The sequence below is a fragment of the Rhincodon typus genome, chromosome 29, assembly GCF_021869965.1.
Source record: "Rhincodon typus isolate 14 chromosome 29, sRhiTyp1.1, whole genome shotgun sequence".
NCBI lineage: Eukaryota > Metazoa > Chordata > Chondrichthyes > Orectolobiformes > Rhincodontidae > Rhincodon > Rhincodon typus.
The window spans coordinates 4,953,776-4,969,819 of record NC_063360.1 but is presented as its reverse complement, the minus strand read 5'-3'; the positions used below and the strand labels follow the sequence as shown (position 1 = coordinate 4,969,819).

The following is a 16,044-nucleotide window of genomic DNA, read 5'->3' as shown; positions in this document are numbered from 1 at the left end:
ACTTTGTTTTTGAGATGACGAAATGCTGTTTTCTTTTAGCTTTCGCAATATTTTCTAGTGTCCCAGCTGGGCACACATATAGCACTCCGCTCCCTCTGCTGGATATTTGTCACATTAGTAATTCTGCTTGGAGCCAAGGAAGATGTGAGCCGTAAGTGAATTCCTGGCACTAAAGTATGGACAACGCTTCTTAACTAATGGTAAATCCAATGAGAAAGTTCATATCTGCCTTATCTAATCTTAAATAAGAGAATTTTTGGAAAGAAGGCCGGTAATAGTATTGGAGTCAGGACCAAATTGCAGCTTTTGTAGGGTTTAAAGATAAGTTATTTCTGCTGATATTTCAGCACATTGCCATCCAGGCTTATTTACTGTTAATGCATCATCCACTGTACTAGGAGCAGTGCTCATTATAAGCAAGTGGAACATTTTGCTTTGAGAGTTGTAATAACTTAGGAAGTTTAACTGGAAAGGAATATCATTTACTGTTCAACACTGAATACTACCTGTGGCGTACATAGGCTAGCCCCAACCTGGGACTGACAGTTCTGTTGACCCATCCCCGGGTCTGCTTTATATTTTTAATTATTTTTTCATATCCAGAAGTGCTTATCACGCGCAACCAAACTTTTGTCCACTAAATCACTATGACTTTTTAAAAAAACTACTAACCACCACCAGTAATCGTCCATGTAGCCAATTAGATATTTACATGCAAAGCCCATGAAGGGCAGTGCAACCATCGGAAGTGAGGGAGAGGTAGGGAGGAGGAAAGGGGATAAATCAAAACGGACTTAGATGGGGATATAAAGCACTGTATTCCCTGCGGTGCCCACCTCTCTCTAAAGGCATCAAGAATATTGGTGGACATTGCGTGCTCCCTCTCCTAAGACACCCAGGCAATGTAGTCACAGAAAAGGGGTAGGCAGTCAGTGGCAATGTCCTCCTCCATAGCCCACTGCCTGGACCTGTTAATAGCAAACTTGGCCAGACCCAGGAGCAGACCCACTGACTTGCTCACACTGGATGCCCAAAGATCAGGAGCACTGGACTGAAATGGCTGGGTCTGCTTTATAGTTTTTCTATTCCTGTATGGGACATGAGCGTCACTGGCAAGGCCAGCACTTGTTTCCCATTCCTAGATGCTCTTGAATTGAGTGGCTGTCCAGGTCATTTCAGAGGGTAATGAAGATCCATCTACATTGCTGTAGGTCTGGAGTGCACATGAAGGTCAGATCAGGTAGGTACAGTAGAGTTCCTTCCACAAATAACGTTGATGAACCAGACAGGCTTTTACAGTCAGTGATTGCTGTCTGGCTAGCTTTTAGTTCCAGATTTTTATTAAATTCAAATTTCACCACCTGCCATGGTGGGATTAGAACCCCTGTCTCCCAAACATTAGCCTTGGTCCCTGCATTGCTAGTCACCCCTCAGCCTTCGATGCTGAAGGGAAAATAGTCCCAGCCTATTCAGCCTCTCCCTATAGCTCAAACTATCCAACCCTGGCAACATCCTTGTAAATCTTTTCTTTCGAGTTTAAGAACATATTTCCCATGGCAGGGAGACCAGAACTGAACACAGTATTCCAAAAGTGGCCTAACCAATGTCCTGTACAGCTGCAACATGACCTCCCAACTCCTAAACTCAACACACCGAGCAATAAAGGCAAGTGTACCAAATTCCTCCTTCACTACCCTGTCTACCTGCGAGTTCACTTTCAAGGAACCATGAACCTGCTGTCCAAAATCTCTTTGTTTTGCAACACTCCCCAGGACCTTACCATTAAGTCTATAAGTCCTATTGATTTTCCCTACAAAAATGTAGCATCTCGCATATATCTAAATTAAACTCCATCTGATAAATGTGCTTTGCAAGGTGTTGATTGAGGGAGGACATCTGGACAAATTCTACTATTCAGAAAATATCAATCCTGCTTTCATACCTGGTGAAACTCTCCTGGAATGTTTTATACTCCTGAAGATATCGGAAAGAAGCTTGACTGATGGGTAATCCTCTCTCTCTCCCAGTCCCACTCTCTGGGGCACATTCACCATTTTCTCTAATTCATTCTTCCTTTGAACTGACCAACCTTCCTTACAGTTTGGCTTTTTGGGAAGAAAGATAGAAATAAGGTGAGGCATGATGCAGTAAATGTAGCACACTTGAGGGGAACAGGTAACTTTAAAGAGATAATAGGAACTGCTAATGCTGGAGAATCTGAGATAACAAGGTGTAGAGCTAGATGAACACAGCAGGCCAAGTAGCATCAGAGGAGCAGGAAAGCTGACGTTTCGAGTCTAGATCCTTCTTCAGAAAAAAGATAACTTTAAACCTCTGGCTCCCGAAACCCTCCATCTTTAGGATTTCCTCGCCTCATGATTAGGTCTGGCCATTATCTCTCTTGCAGTTTCCAGGACCTTACTGCACTTAAATTGGCTTTGAAGGTATGCCACTGGCTATGATGTGCTTTGTACTGATCAGAAGAGATGAAAGGCACTATATAAATGTTCTTTCTTTCAGCTCTATGTGTGCCTTTTTCTCATTGCCCCTTTTCCACGGTTCCATAGAGTACAGCAATCAAGAGTCATAGGCCTCAGTCATAGAGATCTACAGCACAAAAAATGCACATCAACCCATCGTTGTCTGCAACAGTCAAAAACAGTCACCTAACTATTCTAATCCCATATTCCAGCACTTGGCCCTTAGCCTTGTATCCATTGGCATCTCAAGTGCACAGCTCTGAGCATTTCTGCTTCTACCACCCTTACAGGCAATGAGTTCCAGATTCTCATCACCCTCTGGATGAAAATGTCTTTCCTCACATCTCCCCTAAACCTCTTACCCCTTACCTTAAATCTATGCCCCTGATAATTGATCCTTCAAGGGGAACAGTTTCTTCCTGTCTACACTACATTTTGCATTAGTTTTATATGCCTCAATTCTGCCCATCTCAAACGTGTACCCTCACAATCTTCTCTGCTCCAAGGAAAACAACCCCACCTGTCCAATCTTTCTTTATAACTGAAATGCTCCAGCCCGGCCAACATCCTGGTAATTCTCCTTTGCATCCTATCCAGTGCTATCACATCCCTCACATAATGTGGATTCCAGAACTGCAAATGATACTCTAGCTGTGATCTAACCAATGTTTTATACAGTTCTGACTTAGACTGCCTTTTCTTAAAAGCTATGTCTTGGCTAATACATGGAAGTATACCATATGTTTTCTTAACTACTTTATCTACCTGTGTTGATACCTTAAGGGACCAATATACATGCACACCAAGGTCCCTCTGATCTTTGGTGCTACCCAAGGTCCTACCATTCGTCGTAGAGTCATAGATTGATACAGTATGAAAACATACCTTTTGGTCCAACGAGTCCATGCTGAACATAATCCCAACTAACTAGTCCCACCTGCCTGCACCTGGCCCATATCCCTTCAAACCTTTCCCATTCATATACTTATCCAAATGTCTTTTAAATTTTGTAATTGTACCCATATCCACCACTTCCTGAGGAAGTTCATTCCACAAATGAACCACCTTCTGTGTCAAAACATTGCCCCTCATGTCTTTTTCAAATCTCTCTCCTCTCACCTTAAAAATGTGCCCCATTGTCTTGAAATCCCCCATCTTACCATTAACCCTGTCTACACCCCACATTATTTTGTAAACTTTTGTCAGGTTGCTTGTCAACCTCCAATGCTCCAGTGAAAAAAGTCCTAGCCCTTCCTGTCTCTCTTTATAACTCAAACCTTCCATACCTGGTAACATTCTGGTAAATTTCTTCTGAACCCTCTCCAGCTTAATAATATCCTTCTTATAACTGGGTGATCAGAACTGGACACAGTATTCCAGAACAGGCCTCACCAATGTCCTGTCCAACATCAGCATGACTTCCCAACTCCTATACTGAAAGGACTGAGCAATGAAGACAAGTGTGCCAAATGCCTTTTTGACCACCCTGTCTATATATGACACAAACTTCAAAGAATTATGTACCTGCACCCCTAGGTCCCTCTGTTCTACCAAACTACCCAATGCCCTACCATTAATTCCAAATGTAACCATTTTTCCCCAAGAACTGTTTATAGGCCATTCCTGATTTGCGATAGTCTGACTTATGAACACTCATTCTTACAAACGAGATCTCATACAGGGGTGTATTAATATTAATTTTAAAGATCTGACATGAAAACATTTCCTCATATTTGTGAATGACAATGTTATGTTATCTTGCATTGTGTTCCGAATTTCATACAAATCAACTTGTGAACATACTCAAGAATGGAACCTGTTCTCAACCCATGGACTGCCTGCATCTTTTTTAGTTATCAATTTCAAATCTTGAGGTTGAGATTTTGGTCATAACTCTTATTGAGAATTCTATCAAGTAGTTAGATGTTGTATAACTGGATGTATACTACCTTGATGCAATATACAAGCATTTGTTATCATTCTAATGAAATTGCAGGATGGCAGATATAAGCTGGCTTTTAGGTACCATTTGAATATGGATTTTGTATTTAAAATTTCTTATTTTGGAGGCGATTTTTGTTATTATTTGATGCCGATTTCATATTTTGTTTGTCAGTTTCTTTAACTTTTCACTAATTTATATTTAACAAAAATAATTAGTTTTATGCCTCGAGTAATAATAGTGAATGATGTAATTTATGAGTGTTGTATAAACCATATTAACCATGTAACGTGTAATCAACACTTACTGTAACAAATTCTCTCATGCTGAATCATATCCAAATTTATTTTAATGACTCTAATTAATTCAAATCTATGTGAGTTGCTTCTATATATCTCTGATGTTAACATACAATTGATCTGTATCTCTGACCCACTCACCCATGACTGCCACATTGTTTTAACTTTCAATTATTTATTTACAGTGTGGAATGTACCATTCAGTGTAATAAAATTTACTTCAAATCAATAGCCACAATAAGGCAATCTATCCAAATTCTATTGGCTGCGGTTTTGTTGAAGCAAAGCTGCTCCCCTTTCTCAATGGGCACGTTAAATCAGGCAACAAATCAGATGGTGGCCGATTGCTGTTCAGTGCTGTGATGTCAGTAAGTAGGCAGACAGCCAATCACATTGAGGTATTAACACAGCGAAGCAAGAAGTTAAAAGAACTTCACTGTTAATTTAAAATTTCAGATAGTCAAATAAATGTATGACTGCATTAAGATAGGAGCTACAATGAAGATATATGGCCCTTTAAAAGAGAAAAAAGATGTTTTAAGTATATGTGGCAGTTTTATTGTTCTGGAGCAGCTTGACATTCCATGAAAGTGAAATAAGCATCTTGGATTAGCAGTAATTGTGAAGTTATTATACAGCTGAAAGTTACATTGCATTCAACAAGGTACAAATTCTTTACTTTTTTACAGTGAGGCAAAATGTGCAAATGTAGGATTCTTGTTAATTCATGAATAAAAGATTGTATATTGCAATCAGTGGGTACTTAGAACGTAAGAACATAAAAAATAGGAGCAGGAGTAGGCCAACTGGCCCCTTGAGTCTGCTCCTCCACTTAATAAGATCATGGCTGATCTTTTTCATGGATTCAGCTTCACTTACCTGCCCACTCACCATAACTCTTAATTCCTTTACTGTACAAAAATCTATATATCTTTAAAAACATTCGACGAGGTAGCCTCAATTGCTTCACTGTGCAGGGAATTCCACAGATTCATAACCCTTTTGGTGAAGAAGCTGTCTCCTCAACTCAGTCCTAAATCTGCTTCCCCTTATTTTGAAGTCTGGCCTGCTAGTTCTAGTTTTACCTGCCATTGGAAACACCCTCCCTGCTTTAACTTATCTATTATTTTCTTAATTTTATATGTTTCTATAAAATCCCTCCTCATTCTTCTAAATTCCAAAGAGTGTAGACCCAGTCTACTCAATCTGTCCTCATAAGCCAACCCTCTCAATGCTGGAATCAACCTAGTGAACCTCCTCTGCACCCCCTCCAGTGCCATTACGTCCCTTCTCAAGGTTTCCCCTACAATGTATCCTACAGAGGAGCAAAACTTACAGACAGCCATGTCTGGATTTCTGTGTTATTCTGCGCATGCCCAAACTCCCATGGTGTTGTAAGTTTCTGTGGAATATTGACTGTGACACTGAGAGTTTCACCTTCATTACAGTATGAGAATGAAGTATATAAACAAAGATGATATCACTCAGCCATCAGCAGAGATCAGAAATGGAGGTCAGAGTAGAGAGAGGAGAAGAATCATTTAAAGAGAGAAGTCTTAGACACTACACTGGAGAGCTTGTATTTAGTAACCTGTAATGAATAAATAAATTAAGAGTGTTACTGTAATGAGTGAGAGAGACCCTTGCTGCAGTGCAAGGATGAGATAGAATGCTAAAGCACTGAAAAGGTGTAGTAAAGCCAACAATCTCTAACAGTGCAGACTGAATGTGTAAATACCCACAGCTCAGAGATCCTAAGGAGAAGTATCTAACCATGCGAGTGGTGAGGTCTGTGTCAAATGTATAATAAAGTATAGAGCAGCAAGAGAACTCTCCACAGCCAGAATGTGAAGTCCGATATTAGCCCAAGAGGGGCAACTACAATGCGGGCAGACTCCAAAGGCCAGGAAAGAACTTTGGAAGATTTTGAGAATGTAACTGAGTGAGAAACCTCGGAAGGGTGGGAAGGAACCTTGGAAGACTTTGAAGTCAAAACCATACATTGGGAAAACTCTGGAGAACAAGTACAGTTAATTGGAAGACTTTGAGTAATAGGAGGGACAAATCTAAGCTCTCACCCTGGTCAGTGCAATGTGATAATCGATTGGAATGGCAACTCCAGTGTAGTCTTGCCAATGCCACAACCATTTAAAAATGTGGAGGGCCCACAAAGACGCCAGAAGTGGGATCTTTTGAAATAACAGTTCCAGCGCTGCAGAATTACAGGTTACATGTACAACAGCAGAGACATCAAAGCAGTACATTTTTATATGAGGTTGGTCCAATAACAGATGGTTTTCTGATAAGATTAAGTGTGAAAGAGAATACTACAGATTTCAAAACATTAATTAAATAGTTTGACGTGTCCTTTAGCCCAAAACAAAGGGCAAAGTTCAATTAATAATTTTACCAAAAGGGTGAATAGAGGAAGGGAAATGTATTTAACAGATTTGTACCAATTTGTAGGATGGCACAGATATGGAACCTTGAAAGATAAGTTAATTAGAAATTGCATTGTAGTAGGTTTCAGGGACAACAAATTGTCAGATTTTCTTTATTCTAGGGAGGACCTCATTTAGGATCCAATATGTTACTCAGGCAGAGATCAGGGCCAGAAATTGGTCACTTCTTTAAGGAAACAATCTGACATGGTCTGATGCAAAACTAGATATTGCTGGAAAAACTCAGCAAGTCTGGCAGCAACTGTGGTGAGAAAGCAGAGTTAACATTTTGGGTTCAGTGACCCTTCTTCAGAACAGTCATGGTCTGTTAATTAGTCCACAAGGTGGCATTGTTACCTTCCTTAAAACCCACCAAAACGTCAAAAGAGTGAGAACCAGTGGAATTGACCGTAAAGTTTTGGAGGGATATAGGCCAGGAGCAGGCTGGTGGAACTAGTTTAGTCTGGAATTATGTTCAGCATGGATTGGTTAGACCAAAAAGTATGTTTCTGTGCAGTGTGATTCTATGACTATATTGGCATGATCAAGGTATGGGTCAAAACACCTCAAATGTAATGAGTGCCCAGCAGGGACCTGAGTGCTGTTAATGTGGAAAGTTGGGACTCTTCAATGAAATACTATAAAGGAGCACTTCCATCACTGTGGAAGCAGAGGAAAGGTCCTGTCAAAGGGAAATTTCCAGATAAATGAAAATCATACGGAAGAGAAAACAGCCCAAGAAATTGAAGATGCAGAATAGAAAGTTAAATCAATATTCCCAGGCAAAGTCAAAAAATGTCAACGGAGATTCTGGATCCACAGAGTTTTAGATTTCCACAGTGTTTCCCCATTTGTCTGTGCCTCTATTCTTCCTCCTAAAGTGCATAACCTTACACTTTCCCACATTGTATTTCATCTGCCACTTCTTTACTTACTCTCCTAGCTTGTCCAAGTCCTTATGCAGCCTCCCCGCTTCTTCAACACTACCTGTTCTTCCACCTATTTTTGTGTCATCTGCAAACTTAGCAACAATGCCCTTAGTTCGTTTGTCCAGATTGTTACCGTATAACGTGGATAATTGTGGTCCCAACACTGACCACTACGGAACTCCACTAGTCACCGGCTGTCATCCTCTAAACCCCTTCCTCCTGACACTCTGCCTTCTGCCAGTCAGCCAATCCTCTGTGCGTGCTAGTACCTTGCCCCTTACACCATGGGCTGTTATCTTATTTAGCAGTTTCCTTGTCAAAGGCCTTCTGAAAATCCAAATAGATCAAATCTACTGGTTCTCCTACTTCTAACTTGCTCATTACCTCCTCAAAGAATTCCAACAGATTTATCAGGCATGACCTCCCCTTGATGAAGCTGTGTTGTCTCATCCCTATTTTACCATTCACTTCCAAGTACTCCACAATCTCATCCTTCATAATGGACTCAATTCCTACCAATGACCAAGGTCAGGCTAACTGGCCTATAATTTCCAAATTTCTGCCTCACTCCCTTCTTAAACAGGGGTGTTATATTTGCCATTTTTTAGTCCATTGGGACCGTACATGAGCCCAGTGATTCCTGAAAGATCACTGCCAATGCCTCCACAATCTCCTCAGCTATCTCCTTCAGACTATGGGGTGTAGTTCATCTGGTCTGAGTGATTTATCCACCTTCAGACATTTTAGCTTCCCCAGCACCTTCTCCTTAAGGATGGCCACTGCAATCGCCTCTGTCCCCGATTCTCTTAAAGTTCTGTATGCTGCTGGTGTCTTCCACTGTGAAAACTGACGCAAAGTACCTATTCAGTTCCTTTGCCGTTTTTTTGTTCCCCATTACTACTTCTCCAGCCTTATATTCCAGGGGTCCAATGTCCACTCTTACCTCCCTCTTATCTTTTATGTATCTAAAAAATTCTTGCAATCTTCTTTTATATTACTATCCAGCTTACTACCATATTTTATCTTCTTGCCCTTATTACGTTTTTAGTTGTCCTCAGCTGGTTTTTAAAGGCTTCGCAGTCCTCTGGCTTCTCTCTAATCTTCACCACATTGTATGATTTTTCTTTTGTTTTTATGCTGTCCCTCACTTCTGTTGTCAGCTGTGGTTGCCTCATCCTCCCCTTAATATGTTTCTTCATCCTTGGGTTGAATTTCTTCTGTGGATCCTGAATTACCCCCAAAAACTCCTGCCATTTACTGCTCCACCATCTTCCCTGCTAGGGTCCCCTTCCAATCAACTCTGGCCAGCTCTTCCCTCAACTCTTTGTAGTTACTTTTACTCATTTATAATACCATTACATCTGATTCAATCTTCTCCCCCTCAAACTGCAGGGTGAATTCTACTTTATTATGGTCACTGCCCCCCGGGGGTTCCTTCACCTTAAGCAGGAAATTTGCCTTCCTTACCCGGTTCGGACTATGTGTGATCCCAGACTCACAGCAGTGTAGTTGACCCTTAACAACTGTCTGGGCAATTAGGAATGAACAATAAATGCTGGCCTGGCCAGTGATGTCCACATCCCATGACTGAATTAATTAAACCGTATATATTCTCTCCTGTGCATTCCACTGTGTTGTAGGTAGTGATAGATTATGTAGATAGAAAAGAGCTGCATGTTCATTTTTACAGAGTGAAGTGATTATTCCCTTCATAAACTTTGTTCCTATTGACCTTTGATGATTCAATGGGTGCTTGGTGTGGTACTGAGTCATATAGAGACATACCCATGGCAGGGCTGTGCTGTGAAAACAATGAGTTACTGTTTCAGTAATCTCTCCTGCAATGTACTTGTATATGGATATGGAGAAAGGATTTTTTCAGATATTAATGCCAGATGAATGAGTGGAGAAGAAAGGAATGGTTTTACCCGGTGAGCCACTGTGTGAAATAATGGTGAGAGCAGATTCACTAATAACTTTTAAAATGAGAACTTCAAAAAGAAAACTTTCAGCACTTTGAAGAAAGAGCAGGATTGAGACCAAATGGGTAGTTCTTTCAAAGCACTTGCACAGAAACAATGGGCTGAATGACCTCCTATGTTCTGTAATTCTAAGATTAAACAATAGAATTAAGCTTGTCTATGATAGGAACTGTAGTGTGTCAGTCTGCCAATGCTCTTTGTTAAAGCTAATATTTGGAGAACAGGCTATTGTCTAAGATGGTCATCAATATCTCTGAACTACTGATTCTAGCTATGCCTTAGAAGAATGTGACAACAATGTGTCCTGTGCTCCTCTGAAACCCAATATTGGTTTAGATGAATATAGTCACGTCTTTACGTTATTAAACTTGTAGAAAATAACACAGAGCATCAAAGTGGCATTTCTGCCTAGTGTAATCATTAGTTATGATTTAAGGTGACTGGTGTACATTCAAGTCCGAGATGTAAAGATTTTTATGAGTGATACTAAATGACTCATCTGAAAGTATGTTTACCCTCTTGTACCTTTAGTCTCTCAATGTAAACAGGGGCTCCCAGTGACGGTGGCTCAATGAAAAGTAAAGTCAATGAAAATAGAAACTGTGAGAGATGTGAAGCACATGATTTGCTAGTAACTCATGGACACAATTGTCCAAAACCAAAACTGTTCCCCCGTTCTTAAAATCCCACCAAAAAGATTTGGTTGCCATATCGAATATTTGTTGAACTTAACTCTCAACATTATGATTTAATTACACTATTTCATGAATGCAATTATGTTATTTCTTAAAGCTATTTAATCAACAGAACCATGAAAATGTTTCCCATTGCTTGTACATTATACTACGTGATGGGTGTTACTTGCATGGGGTTGTCATTCCATACCTTTAAGACCTTACATAAAAATGGACTTCGGTCATCTTTACAAGTCCAAATCCAAACACCGTACACAGAAAGAGAACACACTATCTTTGGTATAACTGTTTGTTAACAACTTTTTATCAATAGTTGTTAGGTCTGCTGTTAGCTAAGATTAGTCACCAGGAAATTGCACCATCTTCTCTGCTCATATTGGGTTAGAAATTAGGACTGAGATCTGCTGGAGAGTGTCAATATTTAAACTGGACACCCTGGAATCTGAACTGAATTCCCCGGAGTCTCCAAATTTTGGGGATTAATTGAGAACAGTGCCCACATTTCCTCAATTCATTCTGATAATTTTTTTTGTCTGGAATAAGTTATGCCAACTTGTATTCAATGATGCTCAGACCATGCATACTTCTGTTATTCCCAAAGTAGGTCAATTTAAATAAAAATTGAAACATTTTGGAGGGAGAACTGAGCAGCATCTATGTGGAGAGAGAAAAACAGTCAACGGCTCAGGTCTGCAACTTTCCAACTGGGATGCATTACGGATTTGGAGGAAGGGGTGGGTGGGACAAGGACAAATGGCTGTGGTAGGGTGGAAGACAGGAGAAATTGCATGATAGAAAGTTTAGTCCTCCAAGGCCAAAGGGAATGGAGATTGTAATGATTGTAACAAAGTCAGCTAGGGAATGTCTTGGAATATGAGTTCCCTGATTGGGCCTGTTAACCTGGTTCAATCAGAGTGTCCTGGCTGACGGATATAAACAGGAGTGTCAGGAGTTCTGTTCACTCTAGAAGCCAGCTCTGAGCTAACCAGGTCAGTGTCATGTACTATGCATGTACAAATAAAGGGTGACTTGGTGATGGCTTACCAGCCTTTGTGGAGTTATTTCAGAGAAGGGGAAAGAAAAGATGTGTCTAAAGCAGGCGGGGTGCTGACTGAAAGCAAAATAAAAACAGAAAGCAAGGAAAGAAAAGGGAACAAAATGGAGACAGAGTTTACAATGGGAATTCACTGAACTCAATATCAATTCTGGAAGGCTGTAAAGTGCCTAATTGGAAGACAAGGTGGTGTTCCTAAAGCCAATTGAGTTTCTTCTGTAGAAGCCATCATATGGGACTCCAAACATCAACTCCATTTCTGTTTGCCAGACCTGCTGAGCTTCTGCGGGAATTTCTGTTTTCATTTCAGATTTCCAAATAATGCAGTATTTTGCTTTTAATTATTTTTAATCTTTGTTTGGCTGCCACTGTTTCTATCTATTGAAAGCTGTGACATAATCTTTGTTAGGTGCTCTTTACAGATCAAGTTGTAGAGTGTTGACAATGTGGGATTCACTGCTGTGAAGCAGATGGTATTAATGCATTGAAAGGAAAGGGGTGAGGGAGATGGGGATAAATGGCTATGACATGTAGGAAGCAAGGATGGAATTAGAGTGGGAGGATGTACAAATGGAGCATGGGCCATGTGGGCTGAATGGCCTGTACATTCTGTCTATGGTAATTCCATAGGCTTAAGTGTGGATGTGCTATTCAGTGGAGTGTCCAGTGGGGGACAGGTGCTCAGTCAAAAAGTGGAAAAGGAAACTGATGGTACAAATAAACAAAGACAATGAAATCCATTGTAAAGAAGTGAGAATGGATTTTATGAAATAAAAATGAGAGTACTTTTCATTTGTATAGAAGAATGAAAATACTAGAATATCACTGGTTGGCGTTGCTGTAACACTATATTGAGGATATTATTCCGCTGCAAAGCAGCAGCAGTGGGTAACTCGAATTTAAATTTCCCAATGTGGGGAAATATAACTTTGTTTTATCAGAAGACGTTAAGAGAGGTAACAGCATCAACACTTGATCACACAGGAATACAGAGATTCATGCAATCTTGTTATTTTGTATATATCTGTGTTAGAAATAGCAGGTGTCATCATTATTGTGATACCTACAAATTTCATCTCTCACACACACAGATGCGTATAGAAAGAGATGTATAGATACTGAAAAATTGAAATACTTATCTCCTGTCTGCTGGGTGGTGATGTTGGTTTTAGTTATCCACTTTTCTTTGACTGGAGATCCTTCCTTCTGGATTTTCACTCATGTTTTCACTTCTTCATTGGGGTAACCTACAGCCTGAAGACATTGGAGAGCCTGAAAACTGATTCATGCACAATTTATCTGTGAGATGAGCTAAGCACAAAGCAGTGCCTGAAAGATGTGACAAAAACAAAGTTGCTGGAAAAGTTCAGCAGGTCTGGCAGCATCTCTGAAGGAGAAAACAGTTAACGTTTCGGGTCCGGTGACCCTTCCTCAGAACTGATAGTGGCTGGGAAAATGTCAGTTTATATGCAGAAAATAGGGAAGTGGGTCGGGTAGGGAGTAAATGATAGGATAGAGCCCAAAGAGAGAGAAAGACAGTTGGACAGACAAAGGAGTTGCTAACAATCAGGCTGGGAGGGTGAATAATTGTTAATGGGGACTGTTAGTGACTAATAACAGGGAGTGTGTAATGGCAGACTATGTGATAACAAGGCCTGGTGTGTAGGGTAGGGGGCTGGGACATGGGAGAGTTTAGGCCCTAAAATTATTGAACTCAATATTGAGTCCGGAGGGCTGAGGGTCCCCCAGCGGAAAATGAGGTGTTGTTCCTCCAGCTTGCATTGGACCTCGCTGGAGCACTGTAGCAAGCGTGAGACAGAGATGTTGGCCAGGGAGCAGGGTGGTGCATTGAAGTGGCAGGCAATGGGTAGTTCAGGGTCTTTTTTGCGAGCAGAACGTAGATGTTCTGCAAAGTGGTTGCCACGTCTACGCTTCGTTTCCCAATGTAGAGGAGACCACATTGTGAGCAGCGAATGCAGTAGACTAGATTCTGGGAAGTACAGATGAAGTGTTGCTTCACCTGGAAGATATGTTTGGGCCCTTGGATACTGGGGAGGGAGGAGGTAAATGGGCAGGTGTTGCACCTTCGCCACATCCAGAAGATCATCAGATGCCATTTTTGCCACCTCCAGCGAGATGCCACCACCAGACACATGTTCCCCTCCCCTCCTTTGTCCGCCTTCTGCAGGGACCGTTCCCTCTGGGACACCCTGTCCCACACTTCCTTTACCCCCAAAACCTCCCCACAGCCCTGTGGCGCCTTCCCTTGTAACCGGCGAAGGTGCAACACCTGCCCATTTACCTCCTCCTTCCCCAGTATCCAAGGGCCCAAACATACCTTCCAGGTGAAGCAACACTTCACCTGCCCTTCCCGGAATCTAGTCTACTGCATTCGCTGCTCACAATGTGGTCTCCTCTACAATGGGGAAACGAAGCATAGACTTGGTGACCGCTTCGCAGAACATCCATATTCTGCTGCAAAAAAGTCCCTGAACTACCTGTTGCCTGCCACTTCAACACACCACCCTACTCCCTGGCCAACATCTCTGTCTCAGGCTTGCTGCAGTGTTTGAGCAAAGTCCAACGCCAGCTGGAGGAACAACACCTCATTTTCCGCTGGGGGACCCTACAGCCGTCTGGACTCAATATTGAGTTCAATAATTTTAGGACCTAAACTCTCCCATGTCCCAGCCCCCCACCCCACACACCAGGCCTTGTTACCACATAGCCTGCCATTACACACCTACTGTTGTTAGTCACTAACAGTCCCCATTAACAACTGTTCACCCTCCTAGCCTGATTGTTAGTAACTCCTTTGTCTATCCAACTGTCTTTCTCTCTCGTTGGGCTCTATCCTATCATTTACTCCCTACCCAACCCACCTCCCTATTTTCTGCATTTAAACTGACGTTTTCCCAGTCATCATCAGTTCTGAGGAAGGGTCACCGGACCCGAAACGTTAACTCTGTTTTCTCCTTCAGAGATGCTGCCAGACCTGCTGAGCTTTTCCAGCAACTTTGTTTTTGTTCCTGATTTACAGCATCCACAGTTCTTTCAGTTTTTACCTGAAGGATGTGCATTTCTGTCAGGTGTTTTGTAACATCAAGATGCTCTAAAGTGCTTTTCAGCTGATTTTTGAATATTTTTGCAGTATTGTAGTCGCTGTTGTAATATAGGAATCAACCAGTTTGTGTCCCACAAAGATCAGTCAATGTGATTGAATGGAATTGGGTGAGGGATCGATGTCAGCTTTGATACTGGGAAGACCTGTCCTGCAGTTCTTCAAAATTGTGTTGTGGATTCTTATACCAGAGAGGACAAATAGGGAAGTTTAACACGTCATTGGAAGGTACATTATCTCTGACAGTGTAACACACCCTTACTGCTGCTGTTCTGGAGTGTCAATGTAGAGGTTATGATCAAATTGGACAAATTTATGGTCAAGGGTTGGACTTGACCCCATGATTTCTGACTCAGAGTTGAGACTGCTATCATGATCTGTAATTAATCTAATCTACTCTACAATGGTTTGCTCATGTAAACAAAAACAATTATTTCAGTTTTCAAATGGTATAGTGCAGTCTATTTTGAACACCCGTATTCACTCTTCACCTCTCCTGGCTAGAAATTTCAATGGAGAGTTTTCCCCAATATCCATTGACTCCAGTGACTTATTGATGTCATACTTGTGTCAAATGTGGCCTCGGTGTCACTTTCATCTCACCTCAGTGAGCTGGTTATTGATGAGTAAGTGCCATTTGATAGCACTGTTGGTGACATCTTCCATCACTCTGCTGATGACCTAGAGTAAACTGATGGAGCAACATTGGCTGGGTTGGATTTGTTCTGTTCGTTGGGGACAGAACATAGCTGTGTAATCTTCCACATTGTTGTGTAGATGCCAGTGTTGTACAAGTACTGGTACAACTTGGATAATAGTGTGGCTAATTGTGGATCACAGACGTTCAGAACACTTGCTGGTATGTTGTCGGGGTGATAGTCTTATGGTATCCAGTGCTTCCAACTGCTTCTTGATATCACATGGAGTTAATTGAATTGGCTGAAGACTGGGATTTCTGATTCGGGGGACCACTGGATGAAGCCAAATGGATCATTCACTTAGCACTTCTGACAGGAGATTGTTGCAAATGCTTCAGCCTTATCTTTTGCACTGATGTGCTGGACTCTTCCAACATTGAGGGTGGGGATATTTGTGGAGCCT

The 16,044-nt window shown here is 41.4% G+C and overlaps 1 protein-coding gene across 1 annotated transcript in view; it reads left to right on the top strand.

Moving 5' to 3' along the window:
- Positions 1–132: 132 nt before the first annotated feature.
- Positions 133–16,044, top strand: part of LOC109911765 (cyclic AMP-responsive element-binding protein 3-like protein 3) — a 48,166-nt gene continuing 32,254 nt past the window's right edge. Inside the window, exon 1 of the mRNA XM_048614211.1 lies at positions 133–200. Within this exon, the coding sequence (XP_048470168.1) occupies positions 198–200 (3 nt within the window). The 5' untranslated portion in view covers positions 133–197. The remainder of the gene's footprint in view (positions 201–16,044) is intronic.